This window comes from Scyliorhinus torazame, chromosome 7 (genome assembly GCF_047496885.1).
Source record: "Scyliorhinus torazame isolate Kashiwa2021f chromosome 7, sScyTor2.1, whole genome shotgun sequence".
Lineage (NCBI taxonomy): Eukaryota > Metazoa > Chordata > Chondrichthyes > Carcharhiniformes > Scyliorhinidae > Scyliorhinus > Scyliorhinus torazame.
Genome location: NC_092713.1, coordinates 293,358,136 through 293,377,496, shown reverse-complemented (window position 1 = coordinate 293,377,496; position 19,361 = coordinate 293,358,136). Strand labels below are relative to the sequence as shown.

Sequence of the window (19,361 nt, the reverse complement as noted above, 5' to 3'; positions counted from 1 at the left end):
CAACGGGAACGGAGGTGGGGGGGGGTGTCCATATAGTTAGATTAGGGCAGGGGTTAGCTGATAGGAGGGTGTTGCTGGGGGGGGGGGGGAGTTGTTCTGCTGACGGGGATGGAAACTGGGCATGGTAACAGTGAGGAGGTCATGGGTGAAGCCGGCCAGGGCACGGGCCAGAGGAAGCGCGACACATGGCTGGGGGACTGGCCAAGGAAAGGGGATGGCTGATCGGCAAAGGGGGAGGGGGGGGGGGGGGGGGAAGCGCGAGCGCGAAGTGCCCCCTAACCAGGCTGATCACCTGGAATGTTAGAGAGTTAAATGGGCCAGTGAAGAGGGCGCATGTGTTTGCGCATCTGCGGGTTCTGAAGGCGGACATAGTCTTGTTACAGGAGACGCACCTGAAAGTGGCAGACCAGGTTAGGTTAAGGAAGGGCTGGGTCAGTCAGGTCTTTCATTTGGGGCTTGATTCTAAGACGAGGGGGGTTGCGATCCTGATTAATTAAAGAGTACAATTTGAGGCGGAGGACACTGTCGAGGATGGGGGTGGCAGGTTTGTTATGGTGAGGGGTAAGCTCGAAGTGGTGAGAGTAGTCCTGGTCATTGTGTATGCCCCTAATTGGAACGACGTGGACCTTTTTAGGAGGATGCTAGGGAAGATCCCCGACTTGGATTCGTGTAAGTTGATCATGGGCGGGGACTTTAACACGGTCCTGGACCCAAATCTGGACCGGTCATGCTCCAGAACGGGCAGGTTGCCAGCGATGGCAAAGGAACTGAGAGGGTTCATGGAGCAAATGGGGGGAGCAGATCCGTGGAGATTTAGCCGGCCGACGGCGAGAGAGTTGTCGTACTACTCCCACGTCCACAAGGTGTATTCCCGAATTGACTACTTTGTTGTGAGTAGGGACCTGCTGGCCGGAATGGTGGGGGCAGAATATTCGGCAATTGCCATATTGGACCATGCTCCGCACTGGGTAGACCTGCAGTTTTGTAAGGACAGCTTTCAGCGCCCACCATGGGGGTTGGACGTTGGACTACTCGCGGACGAGGTGGTGTGCGAGAGGCTGAGGAAATGCATGCAGAATTACCTGCAGGTGAACGATACTGGAGAAGTCTGGGCAGCGGTGCTCTGGGAGGCAGTGGTGAGAGGGGAACTGATTTCAATCCGGGCATACAGGGGCAGGACAGATAGGGCAGAAACGGACCGACTGATTCAAGAAATTCTACGGACGGACAGAAGTTACGCGGAATCCCCGAGGCCAGAGTTACTCAGGAAACGACAGAGGCTGCAGGCCAAATTTGGAGTTCTGACTACAGGCAAGGCTGTAGAGCAGCTTAGAAAGGTAAAAGGTGCGATTTATGAGCATGGGGAGAAGGCCAGTAGAATGCTTGCGCAGCAACTGAGGAAGAGGGAAGCGGCTAGGGAAATAGGGAGGGTAGTGGATGGGGAAGGTAATCTAGTGGGTGATCCAGCAGAGCTGAACAAGGTCTTTAGGGACTTTTATAGGAGGCTGTACACTTCGGAACCACCCGGGGGGGGGGGGTGTAAGGCGATTCTTGGACGGACTGACCTTCCCAAGAGTGGGGAGGGGGTTGGTGGACGGACTGGGGGCCCTGGTCAGATCGAAGAGGTGTTGGGGGGCCTGAAGGTCATGCAGTCGGGTAAAGCCCCGGGGCCAGGCGGGTATCCGGTGGAGTTTTACAAAAAATTTGCCGGGATAGTGGGACCGGTGCTGGTCAGGGTCTTTAACGAGGCAAGAGACAGAGGGAGTTTACCCCCCCCCCCCCCCCCCCCCCCCCCGACGATGTCGCAGGCCACCGTCTCGCTCATTCTGAAACGGGATAAGGACCCGGAGGCCTGTGGGTCATACAGGCCGATCCCTTTGATTAACGTAGACGGCAAGTTACTGGCCAAGGTTTTGGCGACCGGACTTGAGGACTGTGTACCGGATGTAATTGTGGTGGACCAAACCGGGTTTGTAAAGGGGAGGCAGCTGGTGGCCAACATAAGAAGGCTGCTCAACGCGATTATGATGCCCCTGGAGAGTAGGGAGGTGGAGATAGTCGTAGCTATGGATGCTGAAAAGGCTTTTGACCGGGTCGAGTGGGATTATCTGTGGGAGGTACTAGGACGGTTCGGGTTCGGGGGGGGGCGTTCATTGACTGGGTTAGGCTATTGTATCAGGCCCCGGAGGCGAGTGTAAGGCCGAACAGGATGACATCGGACTACTTTAGACTGCACCGTGGGACAAGACAGGGCTGCCCTCTCTCCCCATTGCTGTTTGCGCTGGCCATAGAGCTGCTGGCAATTGCACTGAGAGCGTCTAGGGGCTGGAAAGGACTGGTCTGGGGGGGCGGGGGGGGGGGAACATATAGTCTCGTTATACGTGGATGATCTGCTGTTATATGTATCGGACCCAATGGGGATGGACGGTATTATGGCAACCCTGAGGGAATTTGGCCAGTTCTCCGGATACAAACTGAACATGGCTAAGAGTGAGTTATTTGTAATTCAGGCGAGGGGGCAGGAGAGTAGGCTGAAGGGGGTGCCGTTCAGGATAGTGGGGGAGAGTTTCCGATATTTGGGGATTCAGGTGGCATGGGACTGGGGCAGGTTTCATAAGCTCAACCTGTCCTGACTGGTGGAACGAGTGAGGGAGCGAAGGTGGGAAGCACTCCCGCTGTCATTGGCGGGGAGGGTGCAGACTGTTAAGATGATGATTCTCCCGCGGTTCTTGTTTATTTTTCAGTGCCTCCCCATCTTTATCCCGCGGTCCTATTCTGGGATTTGTATGGGCGGGGAAGTCCCCGCGGGTGAAGAGGGTGATGCGTGAAAGGAACAGAGGAAAAGGGGGGCTGGCGTTGCCGAACTGCAGCAACTATTACTGGGCGGCCAACATAGCGATGATAAGGAAATGGATGGTGGGTGGGTGTGGGGTCGGTTTGGGAGCAGATGGAGGCTGCTTCGTGCAGGGGCACTAGCTCAGCAGCCCTGGTCACGGTGCCTCTGTCGCTTTCGCCGGCACGGTACTCCACCAGCCCGATAGTGGTGGCGGCTCTTCGGATCTGGGGCCAGTGGAGGAGGCATGAAGGGGAGGTAAGCGCATCGGTGTGGACCCCAATATGCGTCAACCACCGATTTGCCTCGGGGAACTTGGACGGGTGGTATCGACTGTGGAGGAGGGTGGAGATTGAGTCTGGGGGATCTGTTCCTGGAAGGGAGCTTTCCGAGCATGAGGGCACTGGAGGGGAAGTTTGGGCTGACGAGAGGGAATGACTTTAGACACTTGCAGGTGAGGGATTTTGTACGCAGACTGGTGCCGTCCTTCCCACATCTCCCGCCGAAGGGGAGGCAGGACAGGGTAGTTTCTAGGGGAGAGGTGGGAGAGGGTAGAGTTTCAGACGTCTACAAGGAGCTAATGAGAGCTGAGGATAAGCAGACCGAGGACCTGAAGCTTAAGTGGGAGGAGGAGCCCGGAGGGGGGGGGCTGGAGGAGGGATTGGCAGGAATTCACAGATGTCATGTCCCGGGTGTTGAAAACTGGGATGGTAATGAGCTCAGATGTGGCAATCCTGGGGGTTCCGGAGGACCCGGGGGTCCAAGAAGAAAGGGAGGCCGATGTTCTGGCCTTTGCTTCCCTGGTAGCCCGGCGACAAATACTGTTAGCATGGATGGACTCAAAGCCCCCAAGGGATGAGGTATGGCTATCGGACATGGCGAGCTTTCTTGGCCTAGAGAAAGTCAAATTCGCCTTGAGAGGGCCGGGCGGGGGGGGGGGGGGGGGGGTAGGGGGTAGAGTACAGTACAGTACAGTAAAGTAGGGGGATATTGAGGCAGGTCCGTGCGTGAACAGAGCCATGGTTTGCATTATGTTTCATGTGTAATTTGTGTCTTGACTTTTTTTTGGTATTGTACAATGTCATTTTTTCTATATGCCTAAAATACCTCCATACAATTGTTTGTTTAAAAAAAAAGAATCATATAATTTACAGTTCTATTTACATTCAGCCCATTGACAGGTCCTTGGAAAGAGCACCCTACCTAAGCCCACAATGCCACCTGTAGCCCAATAACCCCATCTAAACGCCTGGACACTTAAGGGGCAATTTAGCATGGCCAATCCAACTAACCTGCACATCTTTGGACTGTGGGAAGAAACCGGAGCACCCGGAGGAAACCCACGCAGACACTGGGAGAAAGTGCACGCTCCACACAGACAGTCATCCAATGCTGAAATTGAACCCAGGACCCTGGAGCTGTGAGGCAGCAGTGCTAACCACTGTGCCACCCTCTATATTAGATATTTTTATAATACATAACTGCGTAGTTTGTATTTGAGCATATTAGCCAAATCAGTTGATTTTAGTCTTGTGATTGTTACTGCTATTTTCTTACAGGCTTTTGGTGGAGTTCTTTTTGATTCTAACCCAACTGGGGTTTTGCTGTGTTTACTTCGTATTTCTGGCTGACAACATTAAGCAGGTGGGTTAGCAGCGCTGTTAATAAATCATCTTGACTGGACACTGGATTGTAGATATCCGACACTGGTAAAACCATCACCGTGCACCTCTACCCAACCTTCACTTACTCAAAAGGAGCATTACATGAAGGAATTCCTGACTTCAGGCAATGACCTATCCAATCACAGTGATACTGGAATGTAAATGTGGAATGTTGCGTACAATAACTTATGCTTTTGTCATCGAATTATGCAGCATGGGCGTGAAGTTATTCAGCCTGTCAGACCTGAATCGTAGAATCCCGACAGTGGAGAAGGAGGCCATTCGACCCATTTTTTTCAGAGCAATACAGTTAATCCCACGTTCATGCTTATACTCATAGACCTGTACATTTTATCCCTCAAGTATTACATTCGTCTTGAATCTGGGGCGGGATTCTCCGCAATCGGCGCGATGTCCGCCGACCGGCACCAAAAACGGTGCGAATCAGTCCGGCATCATGCCGCCCCAAAGGTGCGTAATCCTCCGCATCTTGAGGGGCCGAGCCCTCACCCTGAGGGGCTAGGCCCGCGCCGGACTGATTTCTGCCCCGCCAGCTGGCGGGAAAGGCCTTTGGTGCCCCGCCAGCTGGCGCGGAAATGACTTTGCCGTGCGGCGCATGCGCGGGAGTGTCAGCGGCCGCTCACGGCATCCCCGCGCATGCACAGTGGAGGGGGTGGCGAAGACCATGGCGAGGGCGGAAGGAAAAGAGTGCCCCCATGGCACAGGCCCGCCCGCGGATCAGTGGGCCCCGATCGCGGGACAGGCCACCGTGGGGGCACCCCCCCCCCCCCCCCCCCCCCAGGGCCAGATCGCCCCCAGGACCCCGGAGCCCGCCCGCGCCGCCTTGTCCCGCCGGTAAGAGAGGTGGTTTGATTCTCGCCGGCGGGACAGGCATTCCAGCAGCGGGACTTCGGCCCATCGCGGGCCGGAGAATCGCCGGGGGGGCGGGCCCGCCAACCGGCGCGCCGCGATTCCCACCCCCGCCGAATATCCGGTGCCGGAGAATTCGGCAACCGGCGGGGGCGGGATTCACGCCAGCCCCCGGCGATTCTCCGACCCGGCGGGGGGTTGGAGAATCCCGCCCCAGATTCTACCAAATTTTCAGGCAGTTCATTCCACACCCTATTCACCTGCTGCAAGAGGTTCCTCCTCATGTTGCCTCTGATCTTTTGCCAATCATACCGAATCAGTGATTTCTGGTTACCACTACTGTAAACTGGTTCTCCTTGCTTCAACCAAAACTATTTGTCATTTTTTTTAACACTATCAGATCTATTTATAACCATTTCTGCCCCAAGGACAATGGCAATAACTTCTCCAGTTTGTCCACCTAACGTGTGGAGCGGGGGGCGGGCGGGGGGGGGGGGCAGGGGGCGGCGGTGCGATGGCGTAACAGTATTGTCACTGGACTAATAATCCAGAGACCCAAGGTAATGCTCTGGGTTTGAAATTTGAATTCAATAAAAGAAAATTGGAATTAAATGTCTGATGATGACCATAGAACCATTATTGTTTAACAACCCATCTCGTTCACTAACTCGCCTTTTGGGAAATAAACCTGCTGTCCTTTTGGCCTGGCATACGTGTGCCTCCAGATCCACAGCAATATAGTTGACTCTTTAATAATACGCTCTGAAATGTTCTAGCAAGCCACTCAATTCAAGGACAATTAGGGATGGGCAATAAATGCTGGCCAGCCAACAACACCCACATCCCATGACGGAATATTTTTAAAATTATCCCCTCCACGCCCTTTAACTTTCACCCTCATTCAGCATGCTATTTTTTCCCCCCTCCAGATTCATCAATCAATTCACCAAAACGACCCAATAAAATTATAACTCTCATTGTTGGTATCTGGTTATATAGGCAGATGCATCATTAATATTAAGGGCAGCAACAGTATTATCAGTTTGTGTGCACCCTATAGGTGACCCCCACCATGACTGTTAAACTAGGGAGTACAAATTATAATTTAACAGCATTGTACAATATTCTTAATTTGACAGAAAAATATTTTATTACTCATGCTATTACAAATGGTGACACTGATTTCGGTGACTGCCTCATTAACATTGGCCTCTGCACATTGCATCATATAGACACGATGACAGTAAATTCGATTTTGGGGGAAAGAAATTCATATTTGCAGGAAAGATTCAATACTTTTAAATAGCCAGTTTCTCTCCATTATGGCTGGATAGTTATCTTTAACAGCATGCAGGGACAAGTCTGCGGTCTGTCCGTTTAGCTGCACATTTACATCGATGCATTCCCTTAACGGAACCATTTCCATTTCCGAACAGGGACTGGTTCAGCACACTGGGCTAAATCGCTGGCTTTTAAGGCAGGCCAGCAGCACGGTTCAATTCCTGTACCAGCCTCCCCGAACAGGCGCCGGAATGTGGCGACTAGGGGCTTTTCACAGTAACTTCATTTGAAGCCTACTTGTGACAAGAGCAATTTTCATTTAATTTCATATTTCAATTTGCTATTCTGTACTCTATAGAAAGGATAAACCAACTCCATGTTGCAGCTGGTATTGTTTTATTGTTGGAAAGTTGTAGAAGGAAACATTTTTGCTGTCGCAGAGTGCATTATTTTAACTTTCCCAAATAAATTCATATTAAAAATATTGTCGAACAGAAGTTTTCATAAGTGTGAAGAATTGCAAAAAATAACCAGATTAAAATTCGACAATGAGGCCCTTCGGAATTACACACAGTTGCTAAGTTTAATATGTCTATTGTGTGCAGATGAGAAGTGCCTCTATTTTGTTCCATAAATCTTAGCTAAAAAGAGCAGGGTAAAATTTCTTTATCTTTTAGACCTGTGAATTTGATGTTGCTGAAAGCCCTATAGGATTTGTAATGTGTCAATAGAAACACTGTTCTGCAGCTTTTCCCCTGGCACTGGCCCTTCAAGGATATTATTTTATTTTTTAAGTTCAAAAACTTGATTACTTATCTGATTAGCTGTTTCCATTGAAACCTTCAACAGACTTTTTTTGATTCCAGCTTTAAAATACCTTCCCAAAGGATACCTGCACATCTGAGAGCCAAGAAATCTTTGCTGCTTTACCTCTTGTCCCTGCACCTACTTCCATATCAACCTTGGTCTACCTCCATGGTCAATGTGATTATAGATGGAGGCTTTATTTCCAAACCCCCTCTCATGCTCGCACTCATTCTCGCTGACACGTGAGATATGGTATTTCATATAAAATAGATTTGAAAGTCTGTATGCACATCAACTGCACTATCCAGATTAATCCTCCCGGACACTTCATCAAAGAATCTTAATCAAATTAATTAAAGTGATTTCCTTTAACTAATCCATCCTGATTTTTCTTTACTTATCCATACTTTTTCAAGTGGCAATTAATCTTTTATGAACAGGGGTGTAACAATTGTAACACTCCTCTGGCCTTGCTGCCATTTCGGAGGGATGAGAAGCTTGTGCCCTGATGCTCTGAAATTTCCCCCTTTACTTGGGGTGGGTCCTGTCCAGACTTTCCACTGAGTGTTGCTGAACATTTATCCACTTTTATCTGAGCACAAATTCCTAGTTTATTTTCCTTTACTGTTTTATTTCAGCATCCTCTTCTCTAGTGAAGGCACGTGCAAAGTACTCATTTAGCACCTCAGCTATGCCTTCTGCTTAGTGTTTTTCTCACCCTCTGCTTTTAGCAGCCCATGATTATTCCTGCAGTACAGCCACTGTTTGTAAGCTGACCAAGTAACTGAATGAATTACCAGGCAATTATTTGACGTCACTCAAAACTCATGTTCAACAAAATATACGGGATTTCTCGCACCCCCCACCCTGAAGACGAGGACAGTTTTTGACTCGTATGATTGTAAATACTGGATGATGCAGCACTCCCTTGTTTACTACACTTGTTCAAATTCTGGAATTCGTTCATGGCATGTGGCCAGCATTTAATGCCCATCCCTGAGTGCATTTAAGAATCAATCACATTGCTGTGCATCTTGAACAAACCAGCTAAGGATGACAGATTTTCTTCCCTAAAGGATATTAGTGAACCAGATGGGAGTTTATGATTATCGACAATGGTTTCATGGTCATCATTCGACTTTAAATTCCAGATTTTTATTGAATTCATATTTTACCATCTGCCATGGTGGGATTCGAACCCTGGTCCGCAGTGCATTATTACCCTGGATCTCTTAGTCCAACAACATTACCACTACGCCACTGGCTGCCCTTGGGGCTTGAACCCACAATCTCCTGAGCTGAGTGCACTGCCTTTTGAGTGAAGCTGGCAAGCATGGCTGTTAGAAGCGCCATTGATGTTATATGTTTAAAAATTTTGGAAATTGGGGGGCCGGTAGGAGAAGGAAAGTGAAATAAATATCAGTCTCAGTTTAAAATTCTGATTTATTTGATAATTTGTTGACTCCAGTTGTGCAGGTGTCTAGTTTGTAGGATAGCTATACTTCCTTTCTTGCAAAGTTTGGAATATTGGTCCCTTTTTGAATCTAATTTTGAGTCCATGATTTTACTATGAATTCAAAAATTAATTAATCTGGATATCCTGTCTTCAGTCAGTCACCCTGAAAGTGGCCTTTGGAGAACTGAAGAACCCAATAATGTGAGGAACAGGCAAGGACCACAACCTCATTGCCACATTTTAGCAGGGGCAAACAAATGACAAAGATGCATTTCTGTGCGACATATGTTTAAATTTTTGCATGACTACTTTTCTTTTAAGATTGTGGATGTAGCAAATTCTACAAGTAATAACTGCTATGAAAACACCACAACATTGGAACCTGGAAGTATGGACAGCCGCTTGTACATGCTTAGTTTTCTGCCATTCATTATTCTGTTGGTATACATTCGCAACTGGAAATACCTGGCACCTTTTTCTTTGCTAGCCAACCTAGCCATGTGTGTGAGCCTCGTTCTGATCTACTGGTACATCTTCTCTGTGAGTAATCTTTTTTCCCCTTTAAGCTTTCTATGATGTGATTTTGTAAAATTAAAGTGTTTGTTCCATGGAGTATTTTTAAGTAGTCTGCAGTTTCTTTGGTGCTGTTCTAAAAGTACTGTTTAATACTGTGGTAGACAGCTAGTGCGTAGATCAGAGATTAATTCCAACAACATGGGATTTGATTCCTTTTCTGGCTGAGGTAGACTCGGGGCATGCTTCCTGTCTTTTTTAAATCACATCACTTTGCCATGGTGTGGCAAATAATCACTAAAGACCTGCCTTCAGGAACAGAACCCAAGGAGGATCCAAGCATAATTTCATCCTATATTTGGACAAATCTTGCCTGTCTGTGGTGTTTGCCATCTAAAATCAAATCCATGACAAATGTTTCCAATATTATGGTATGAGTCAATAAATTGTGCATGGTTATCATGAAATGTCCCACTGATATGTAGGGAGGGATCTGAGAGGACTTAATTTGGCAGAGTAAATGAGATAATTAATCTGCTTCCTGCACTAGATAGCACTTGCAGGGGTGTGTAGGGGAGGGGACAGCTGCCATGCTATTGTTCTGGGCAACAGCCTCCCAAGCCAGAGAGGTGTGATTATGTGAGTGTTCTGGTTTCTTGCGTTTTTTGGGTATCATTGTGACAAATGAGAAGTGTTGTACTGGCTGTCCCTTTCAGCCTTCTCCGTTGGTCACAAAAAAGGTCTGAGTTTCTTTTTTGTGAGGCTATACCTTTTCTCAGTGATGTTTAAATCTGAGATTACACCTGACTCCTGTATAGTAATTGGTAATTAATTCAATTTGATAACTGTCGCAGAAGCTATTGCTGTAAAAGAAACCTTAATTTTATTTTACTTTTGTATAACCTTTCCTACATTTGCAAAGCTTTGCTTCTTTTGGATGGACACTGACCTCCTTCTGCCATTTGCGTGATCTTGTGTATTGCACTGGCAGGGCTTTTGCATTCTTTTTCATTCTTGGCTGCAGGCATATTATGTTGCAGCTTTTACATCTGCAGATGCTTTGCAGCCAGTTTAGTCGCTGTTGATCAGTATATCGTGCAACAGCCAACTTGAACTTGAGTGGGGCCCAAGAAAACAATCAGAATATAATTATCTATTTAAGCTGTGAGTTATAAGGAGTCAATCAACCAAGGTTTACTTGAGTTAAAGATCAAATTTTTTAAACCACAAAATCCAAGATAAATATTTTAAACATCGCACACACATGTATCAGAAACAAGAGAAGGTAAGAGTACAGTAGGAAAAAAGGTTAGGAGAATGTAAGATCAGTGTCCTTTGATTGATTGTCTTTGAAGTGTAGATTTTTAAACGCTGTGGCAAATTTAGATTAGCTGGTTTTGTGGATGTGGTCAGATGTAGAAGATGTTGCAATTATTACGAGGTCTCCGTTCGCTGGTAGGTTTCTAACATTGTCTTGTGAACTGGGTAATACACATATTCCAAAAGGGAGAGAGCCGCACCCAGATTTTAGCTTGTTTGCTCTGCAGAAAACTTTCCTGCAATCTCTGCAGTGGCTGTAGCTTAAGCTGTTATATTTCACCCATTGTGTATTTCCAAGGGGCTTTGGGTGGATCTATCTGAGGCAGCCGTTTTAAAAAAATATCCAACACTAAGTTTTGTTTTTAACGGTGATGCATTTCAGTCGGTCTTGGGCGAATAGGGAAATATCTTTCTCCAGGTACCCCTGACAGTGCCTTGTTTGTTCTTTTTTCATCTTCACCTTAAAGCGGCCTTGTATTTTTAATTAGTTTGTTCTGTCTCATTTCAAATTACAACATTTCCAGACAGTTCAAAGTTTAAATCCTATTTTCAAAATGAAGGGCATAGCCTTGTAACTATTTTTACCATGCATTTTGGTCTCACTGGTTTAGTCTTGCATTTTTTTCTTTATCAATTTCCCTACAAAATATCTGACCATTCCCATTCTGGAATTCGGCATTAATGCGTGTATTCAAATGGCCTGGTAGGGAGCGTGTTGTCAAAGTGACATTTCGAAATGTCTAATCTAATCACCATTGTCTCTTGCAGAGTGCAACATATGCCAATAATCTACCACCAGTGGCTGGGTGGAAATGTTACGCAATGTTTTTCGGAACAGCAATATTTGCATTTGAAGGCATTGGTGTGGTGAGTGAAAATGTGTTTATTATATCGAAGGATGATATTGGCAGCCTGTTGGACAGTGATGTTTAAATCGGAGATTACACCTGACTCCTGTATAGTAATTGGTAATTAATTCAGTTTGATAACTGTCGCAGAAGCTATTGCTGTAATAGAAACCTTAATTTCATTTTACTTTTGTATAACCTTTCCTACATTTGCAAAGCTTTGCTTCTTTTGGATGGACACTGACTTCCTTCTGCCACTTGCGTGATCTTGTGTATTGCACTGGCAGGGTTTTTGCATTCTTTTGCATTCTTGGCTGCAGGTATATTATGTTGCAGCTTTTACATCTGCAGATGCTTTGCAACCAGTTGAGTACTTTTGAAGTTTAGTCGCTGTTGATCAGTATATCGTGCAACAGCCAACTTGAACTTGAGTGGGGCCCACGAAAAACAATAAGATAATGATTGGATAATGTTTTAGCAAGCACTAAAAAAATGTTGTCTCTGATTCATAAACAGCTAGAGTTATTCTTCACTCAAACACCTTTGACCTATACTCTAATAGCATTCACTTGTTTGTAAAGGAGTGAAAAGGGGAATATCTACAGGTGGTAACTTAGCAACACCTGGAAGTTCATATAAAGTTGCTGTGGCAGGAGACAGCAGGGATGATGAGCAGGTATTCTAACTGGCAGGATGGAACTAGCAGTGCATCTCAAGTATATGTCTTGGGTCCTCAACTATTCAGCATGTTTATTAACATTTAATTGGATAAAAAAACTATATATCCAAATTTGCCAATGACACCCAGATTGAAGTAGCAAGTTACAAAATAATATTGATAGAATGAATGGTGCTATGATCCTAGACAAGACCCTCGCCCCCAAGCTTTTTGTAATATCCGGTCAGGCACCAATCATGTTTTGTTTTGAAGTCGACAAAGTCTACTTACTAAGAGAAAGTTACAAGATTCCATGGGTTTTGAACAACACAAATAAAATAGAAGAGGTCAAAATGATAAAACAACTTAACAGTAGCTATCTTGTGCTCAATAGTCAGGGTTAATGTGAGGTACATATGAATTAACAAGCTAATAGTGGTCAGATGACAGTACAATGAATAGATTTAGATTTATTTTCATATGTACCGAGATACAGTGACAGGAATTGTTCTGAATACAATCTAGGCAGGTCGTTCCATACATGAAAAACATAGGACATACGATAAATACACAATGTAAATACATAGACATAGTCATTGGGTGCAGCATAGGAGTATTGTGTTAAAAGTTAATCTTCGATTAAACGTATGAAGGCACCGCTAAGATTTGAATTCAGGGTCTCCTGTTCACTAGACAGATACTTTAACCATCTAACCCACGGCAAATGTGACCAATGCGGATTTCACAGATTTCTCAACAACCACCTAGACTTCAGTAAATACTGACACCCTCATGAGGGACTCCCAACCTTTCGCTTTCAAGGTTTATTCTTTGAATTCCCTTAAAGCTGCTCCCACTTGGACTGCATCATGACTGTGCCCCCCCCCCCCCCCAAGCATTTCAGTTTCGCCTCACGGATTCCGTTCTCCTGGGTTTATGAATCTGAACTCCAGCCTCTACTTACTGGTGCAATGTAAACTTGCTGGCTGCCTTCATTGGACTGGCACTGCCTCTGAATTTCACTGAGCTCCAATCTCTCCAGCTACCCCAAGCTATAAATGGCTCCTAGGACTGCTGCTTGGCTCTAACCCATTCTAGCATGGAGCTAGTGACCTCATATCGCCCTCTCACCTGCCCAGGACTGTTCCAGAGCCCAAACTGCACAGAGCCATCAAACGGCTCTTGGGATGTTTCCTGAGTCCTGACTACACCCAACCGACTAAGACAAACTTTTTTCTGCGTGAGGCCTGCAAACAGGAGTACCTTTCCCCTCCTGCAGAATCCTTGCTCCCCCAACAAACACATAAGTAAATTGAAACTCGAGCATTTTCCTAAACTCCACCAATCTCCATGTCGCTGTAGCGTTTAAATTAATTTTAGCTTTAGCTCCCAAAGCAAAGCATTCTGGGCTGCAATTCTTTGCAGACAGTATAGGCATCTTGTTTCTCGTTAAATAAGCCAGCTTGCTGTTTTTTTATGATCTTGCCTTTCTAGCTGTTAATCTGTTAAATCATTGTGGCCCCAGCCTTTTTCTTATAATAGTCCCTAAGCTTCTTCAGTTGTATTTATCCCATTTCTTTCACAGTTAAACTTTAATCTTCCCAGAACTAAAAAATATAACAATGGGCAAAACTGGCAAATGGAATTCAATGTAGGCAAATGTGAGGTAGTCCATTTTGGACCTAAGAAAAGAAAGTGTAATTTCTAAACGGTGCAAACTAGAAAGGAACTTTGGGGTCCAGATACATAGATCAAATAAAACCCATGAACAGGAAGTACAAGTGAATGTAGTGTTAGTCTTTATATCAAGAGAACGAGGATACAGGGACATAGAAGACATTCTTCAGCAATGCAAGGCCAATACATATCAGACCACGCCTGCAGCACTCTGAGCAGTTTTGGGCATCACATCTTGGGGAGGATATATTGGTCTCCGTGGGAGTATTGTTTAGATTTACTAGATTGTTACCTGGACTCTAGGAGTTAAATTAAAAATAAAAATTAAACCGTGTTGTATTCCCTGAATTTAGACGGTGGGGGTGACTCTTTCCAGAAATCAAGGGGACGAGATGAAATCGTTGGAGGGAAAGTATTTCTGCAGGTTACCGTGTCTAAGGACTGAGGACCTAGTTTAACAATTAGGGTTGGACCTTTTCGTGCATGAAATTAAGAAACACTTCTTTACACACTGCGGTAGAAGTTTGGAACTCTCTTTTGCAAATGTCGTATGCTAGATTTTGTAAATTTTAAAGCTGAGATAGATGGACTTGTTATCCAAAGATATGAAGGAACATGAGGCAATATATTAAGTTAGGATAGATTTGCCATGATCTCATTTGATGGCAGGACAGGATCATGGGGTTAACTGGTCTACTCCTGTCCTGATGTTCTTGGTAACTTGAAAGCTTTTGCACAAATCAGTTGCTTTAGACCAGGGAGACCTAGTAAAGCTTCAATGTGCTAGTGCACATGACTGGGAGAATGGTTAGCGGCTACACAAGCAGGACAAACTTCTCCAAAAGCAGAGCTCTGGACTATGTCCTTTCCCGTAAGGTTAGTAATGCCTTCTCCATGGAGATTAAAATGTGTCAGCATACCGCTTCCCTTTTCATTAATTCCTTTCAGGCACCACCTACTCTTGCAAGAAAAAGAGAAGTGTGATGGTGAGTCATTAATATGTTCTAGTGAAATGGCTGTCATTGTTATATGGCTGCCAGTGTGTGGAAGCTCAAAGATGTGGGTGCAAAGCTTGCAAGAATGCTAAGATTATGTGGGTGAGATGAAGTTTAGCTAAGCAACCCAATGAAGATTGTTGGTAAGTGAATGGACCTATTGATCAGTGGATCAGGCTAGTGGTGTGGTTGGTAAATTACGGTATTTGACAGTGCATTCATTGACCACTCAAACCTATGAAAATTTTCCTGCACTGTTGGGGATTTTTTTTTTAGCATGCGCAGTTCACATCTGCACATCTTTGGACTGATGGAGGAAACCGGAGCACACTGAGGAAACCCCGCAGACACGGGGAGAAAGTGCCAACTCCACACAGTCACCCGAGGCCGGAATTGAACCCAGGTTCCTGCCGCTGTGAGGTAGCAGTGCTAACCACTATGCCACCATGCTGCCCCAGACTCGAGGCTGGATTAATGGTCTGGGGACGTACATTCTCATCAAAATTTAATCAATTAAAACTGGAGTGAAAAAAATTGTGATCTGAAATTACTAGATTATCTCACAAGCCCACCTGTTGCCTAATGTCCTTTAGGGAAGGAAATCTATTGTCCTGGTCTGCCTATGTGTGACCCTAGAACCAAAGACATTTGGTGGATTCCCCTGTAAAATGACTTTGTAAGCCACTCAATTATATTCAAAGGAAATTAAGGATGGACAATAAATGTACTTTCAGCAATGCCGACATTGTGTGAATGAATGAATAACGAAAAATGTCTTGTGTTGTAATTATCAGGTACTTCCACTGGAAAACCATATGGCAAAACCACACAAATTTCCAGTAATTCTGTATTCAGGCATGGCAATTGTCACAGCATTGTACTTGAGTCTAGGAGTTATGGGATACATTCGCTTTGGGGATGAAATTAAAGGAAGCATAACACTCAATTTGCCAGCGTGCTGGTAAGTTTCCTTTTGGAAAATGTTGCTAACCTTGTATCCAGTGGTTAACTATTTTGACCACTGGTTTCAGTCTGGAATCTTTCTGCTCTGTATTGTGTAGCTACCCTTTTGTAAATTTATCGTACAGATGGATTTAGCAACCAGGGTGGTGCATCTTCTCTATCCCAAAACTAAGCTGCTAATGATTTTCGAACCAAGCCTGAGGATTTGGTTTATGTTTTAAGTTTTCTTTTGCCTCAAGTCAGCGACCCAAAATGTAGGCTGCCTTAGTTATTTTGAATTGCGACAGGCAGTTTACTTGTAGAAACACCATTCTTCGGAAATCACAGATAAATAGATTATCACAGAATAATAAATCCGTGGCAGTTTGGAATTTCAAGTTAAGTGTATTTAAGTGTTCGTTCAGATTAGGAAGATATTTTTCCACTTAATGTTGTCCTATGGGTTGATCAACATTATTTGATTGATATGCAGTGTAATAAGAACATAATTAATAGGAGCTGCAATAGACCATACTGCCTCTTGAGAGCTATCTCTGAAGTTCAATCTGGTCATGGTTAATCTCCAACTTAATTTTGCCTTCTGTCCAATTGCCATGCCCTTGATTCCCTTAAGAGCCCCAAAATCTATCGATCTCAACCTTGGGTGTACTATCGGACTGGGATTTAGAACCCTCTTTGGAGGAGAGAATTCCAGGGATTCACACCTCTGAAAAAATTGACTGGTTTCAGTATCAAATGACTCTCCTTCATCCCAATCAGCCTCTCAGCAGTCACCTTGTCAAGCCCTCAGAATCTTGTGTTTCAATTAGATCATCTCTCATTCCTCAATGCTGGAGGGAGCATGGGAGAGCAGTCTGCATGTGAAATAGGATCAAAGGGCAGTGGGTCATTGAAACATAAGAATTAGGAGCAGAAGTAGGCAATTCAGCCTTTCGAGCCTGCTCCGCCATTCAGTCAGATCATGGCTGACCTCTTCCTGGTCTCAAATCGAGATCCCTACCTGTTCCCCATATCCCTTTAACCTGTTTTATATCATAAATATATCTATCTCCTTCTTGAAACCATTTAATGATTCAGATTTCACCGCACTATGGGACAGTATGTTCCACAAATTCACCACCCTCTCCAAGAAGTATTTCACCCTGGCTTGCCAATTATACCTCTAACATTAATTATATTAACACAGTTTTCAAAAAGTCATTATGACCCTGACTGACTGTTACCAAGGAAATGGACCTGTCCAGGCCTGGGAAAGCATCTGCCTACATTGAAGTCTTTTGTCACTGGCCTTGGATTCTGGCCAGTCTCGAACAACTTGCAAAATATGAACATTTTAAGTCTTATCTGATTAATTCCCAGTTAGTCAGCTTCTCTTACTCTCATGGTTAATATGATTCAGTCAATTACTCCCAATAATTTCTTATTTAAGCTCCCTATCTACCTCATCTATAGCTAACCACAAAATCTGATTTCTGTCACCTCATCTCATTTCTAAGTCTACCTATATCTGTGACCTCTCATTCTAGATTGCCCTCAAGGGGGAACATTTGCTCTACATTTACTTTATCAATCCCTTTTAGCATTTTATATGCCTCGATCAGATCCCCTCTCATCCTTCCAAACTCGAGAGAGTATATTCCAAACTGTTTAATCTCTCCTCAGGCGGCACGGTAGCACAGTGGTTAGTACTGTTGCTTCACAGCTCCAGGGTTTCAGGTTCGATTCTAGGCTTGGGTCACTGTCTGTGCGGAGTCTGCACGTTCTCCCTGTGGCTGCGTGGGTTTCCTCTGGGTGCTCCGGTTTCTTCCCACAGGTCCCGAAAGACGTGCTTGTTAGGTGAATTGGACATTCTGAATTCTCCCTCTGTGTACCCGAACAGGCGCTGGAGTGTGTTGACATGGGGATTTTCACAATAACTTCATTGCAGTGCTAATGTAAGCATACTTGTAACAATAATAAAGATTATTGACATTATCATTATCATAAGTCAACCCTTTCGTCCCCGGAATGAATCATTTGAACCTCCTCTAAACTGCCTCCAATGCCACCACATCCTTCCTCAAATAAGGAAACCAAAACTGAACATACTACTGCAGATGTGATCTCACCAAGACCCTATACAATTGCAACAACACTTCTCTATGTTTATACTCCAAACCTTTTACAATAAACACCAACATTCAATTTGTCTTTTTTATTATATTCTGTACCTGCACGCCAACTTTCTGCGATTCATGAAGAAAGGCACCCAGATGCATTTTGAATCTGCTTTCCATCTAGATAATTTGCTTTTCCATATTTTTGTCCAAAATGAATAACCTCGCACTTAGCAACATTAAACTCCATCTGCCAAATCTTGGCCCAATCTCCTAGCTTATCTATATCCGTCCGTAAAATCTTATCTCCTCTTCACTACCTGCATTCCCACCTATTTTGGTATCATCTGCAAATTTTGCTATATTGCACTCTGTCCTTGCTTGCGGATAGTTTATATAGATTGTAAACAGTTGAGGTCAGAGAACTGACCCCTGTGGCACCATGCTAGTTACAGTTCTCCAGCCAGAGAAGGGCCCATTCATCCCGGCCTTCTGTTTTCTGTCAGTCAGCCAATCCTCAATCCAATCTAGTACTCGACCCCCAATCTCCTGCGATCTCACCTTCTGGATCAGTTTTTTATGTGGCACCTTGTCAAGTGCCTTATGAAAATCTATATATACCACATCCACAGGTTCCCCATTATCTACCTTGTTGGTTACATCCTCAAAGAATTCAAGCAAGTTCGTCAAGCATGACTTACCCTTCATAAAACCGTGCTAACAGTGGTGGATTGAGCTTTTTCTTTCCAAATGTTCAGTTATCTCCTCCTTAATGATTGATTCCAGTAACTTCCCCACCACAGAGGTGAAACTAACCGGCCTACTGTTTCCTACATTTTACCTCTCTCCCTTTTTGAATAAAGGCATTACATTAGTGTGTTTCCAACGCACTGGGACCCTTCCAGGACCCAAGAAATTCTGAAATATCATAACCAATGGATCCACTATCTCTGCTGTCACCTCCCTTAATAGGCCTAGGGTGCAGGCCATCGGGTCCTGGAGAAATAGCTGCCTTGAATCCCATTAGTTTATTCAATACCGCCATCCCTAGTGATGGTTATTGCACCAAGTTCCTCTGCATTAACTGCAGTTTCTGGCAATTTTACCGCGAAGGCAGAGGCAAAATATTGGTTCAGTGCCTCCGCCATCTGTGTTCCCCATTATTCCCTCAACAGTATCATCCTCTAAAGGACCAACATTTACTTTAGCTATTCTCTCCTTCTTTATATACTTAGAAGCCTTTGGTATCAATTTTTGTTTTTTGCTAGTTTCCGTTTGTTCATCTTGGCTCTTTTGATTTTATTTTTAGTAGCCTTTTGCTGATCCTTAAAGTTCTCCCAATCCTCCCAGCTTACTGCTAGCTTTTGCAGTATGCTATTC

The 19,361-nt window shown here is 44.9% G+C and overlaps 1 protein-coding gene across 3 annotated transcripts in view; it reads left to right on the top strand.

The window, feature by feature from the left end:
• Positions 1 to 19,361, top strand: part of slc36a1 (solute carrier family 36 member 1) — an 81,678-nt gene that overhangs the window by 31,939 nt on the left and 30,378 nt on the right. For all 3 annotated transcript variants that reach the window (XM_072512611.1, XM_072512609.1, XM_072512610.1), the window contains 4 exons: positions 4,393 to 4,477; positions 9,233 to 9,451; positions 11,513 to 11,611; positions 15,717 to 15,883. In XM_072512611.1, the coding sequence (XP_072368712.1) occupies positions 4,393 to 4,477; positions 9,233 to 9,451; positions 11,513 to 11,611; positions 15,717 to 15,883 (570 nt within the window). The remainder of the gene's footprint in view (positions 1 to 4,392; positions 4,478 to 9,232; positions 9,452 to 11,512; positions 11,612 to 15,716; positions 15,884 to 19,361) is intronic.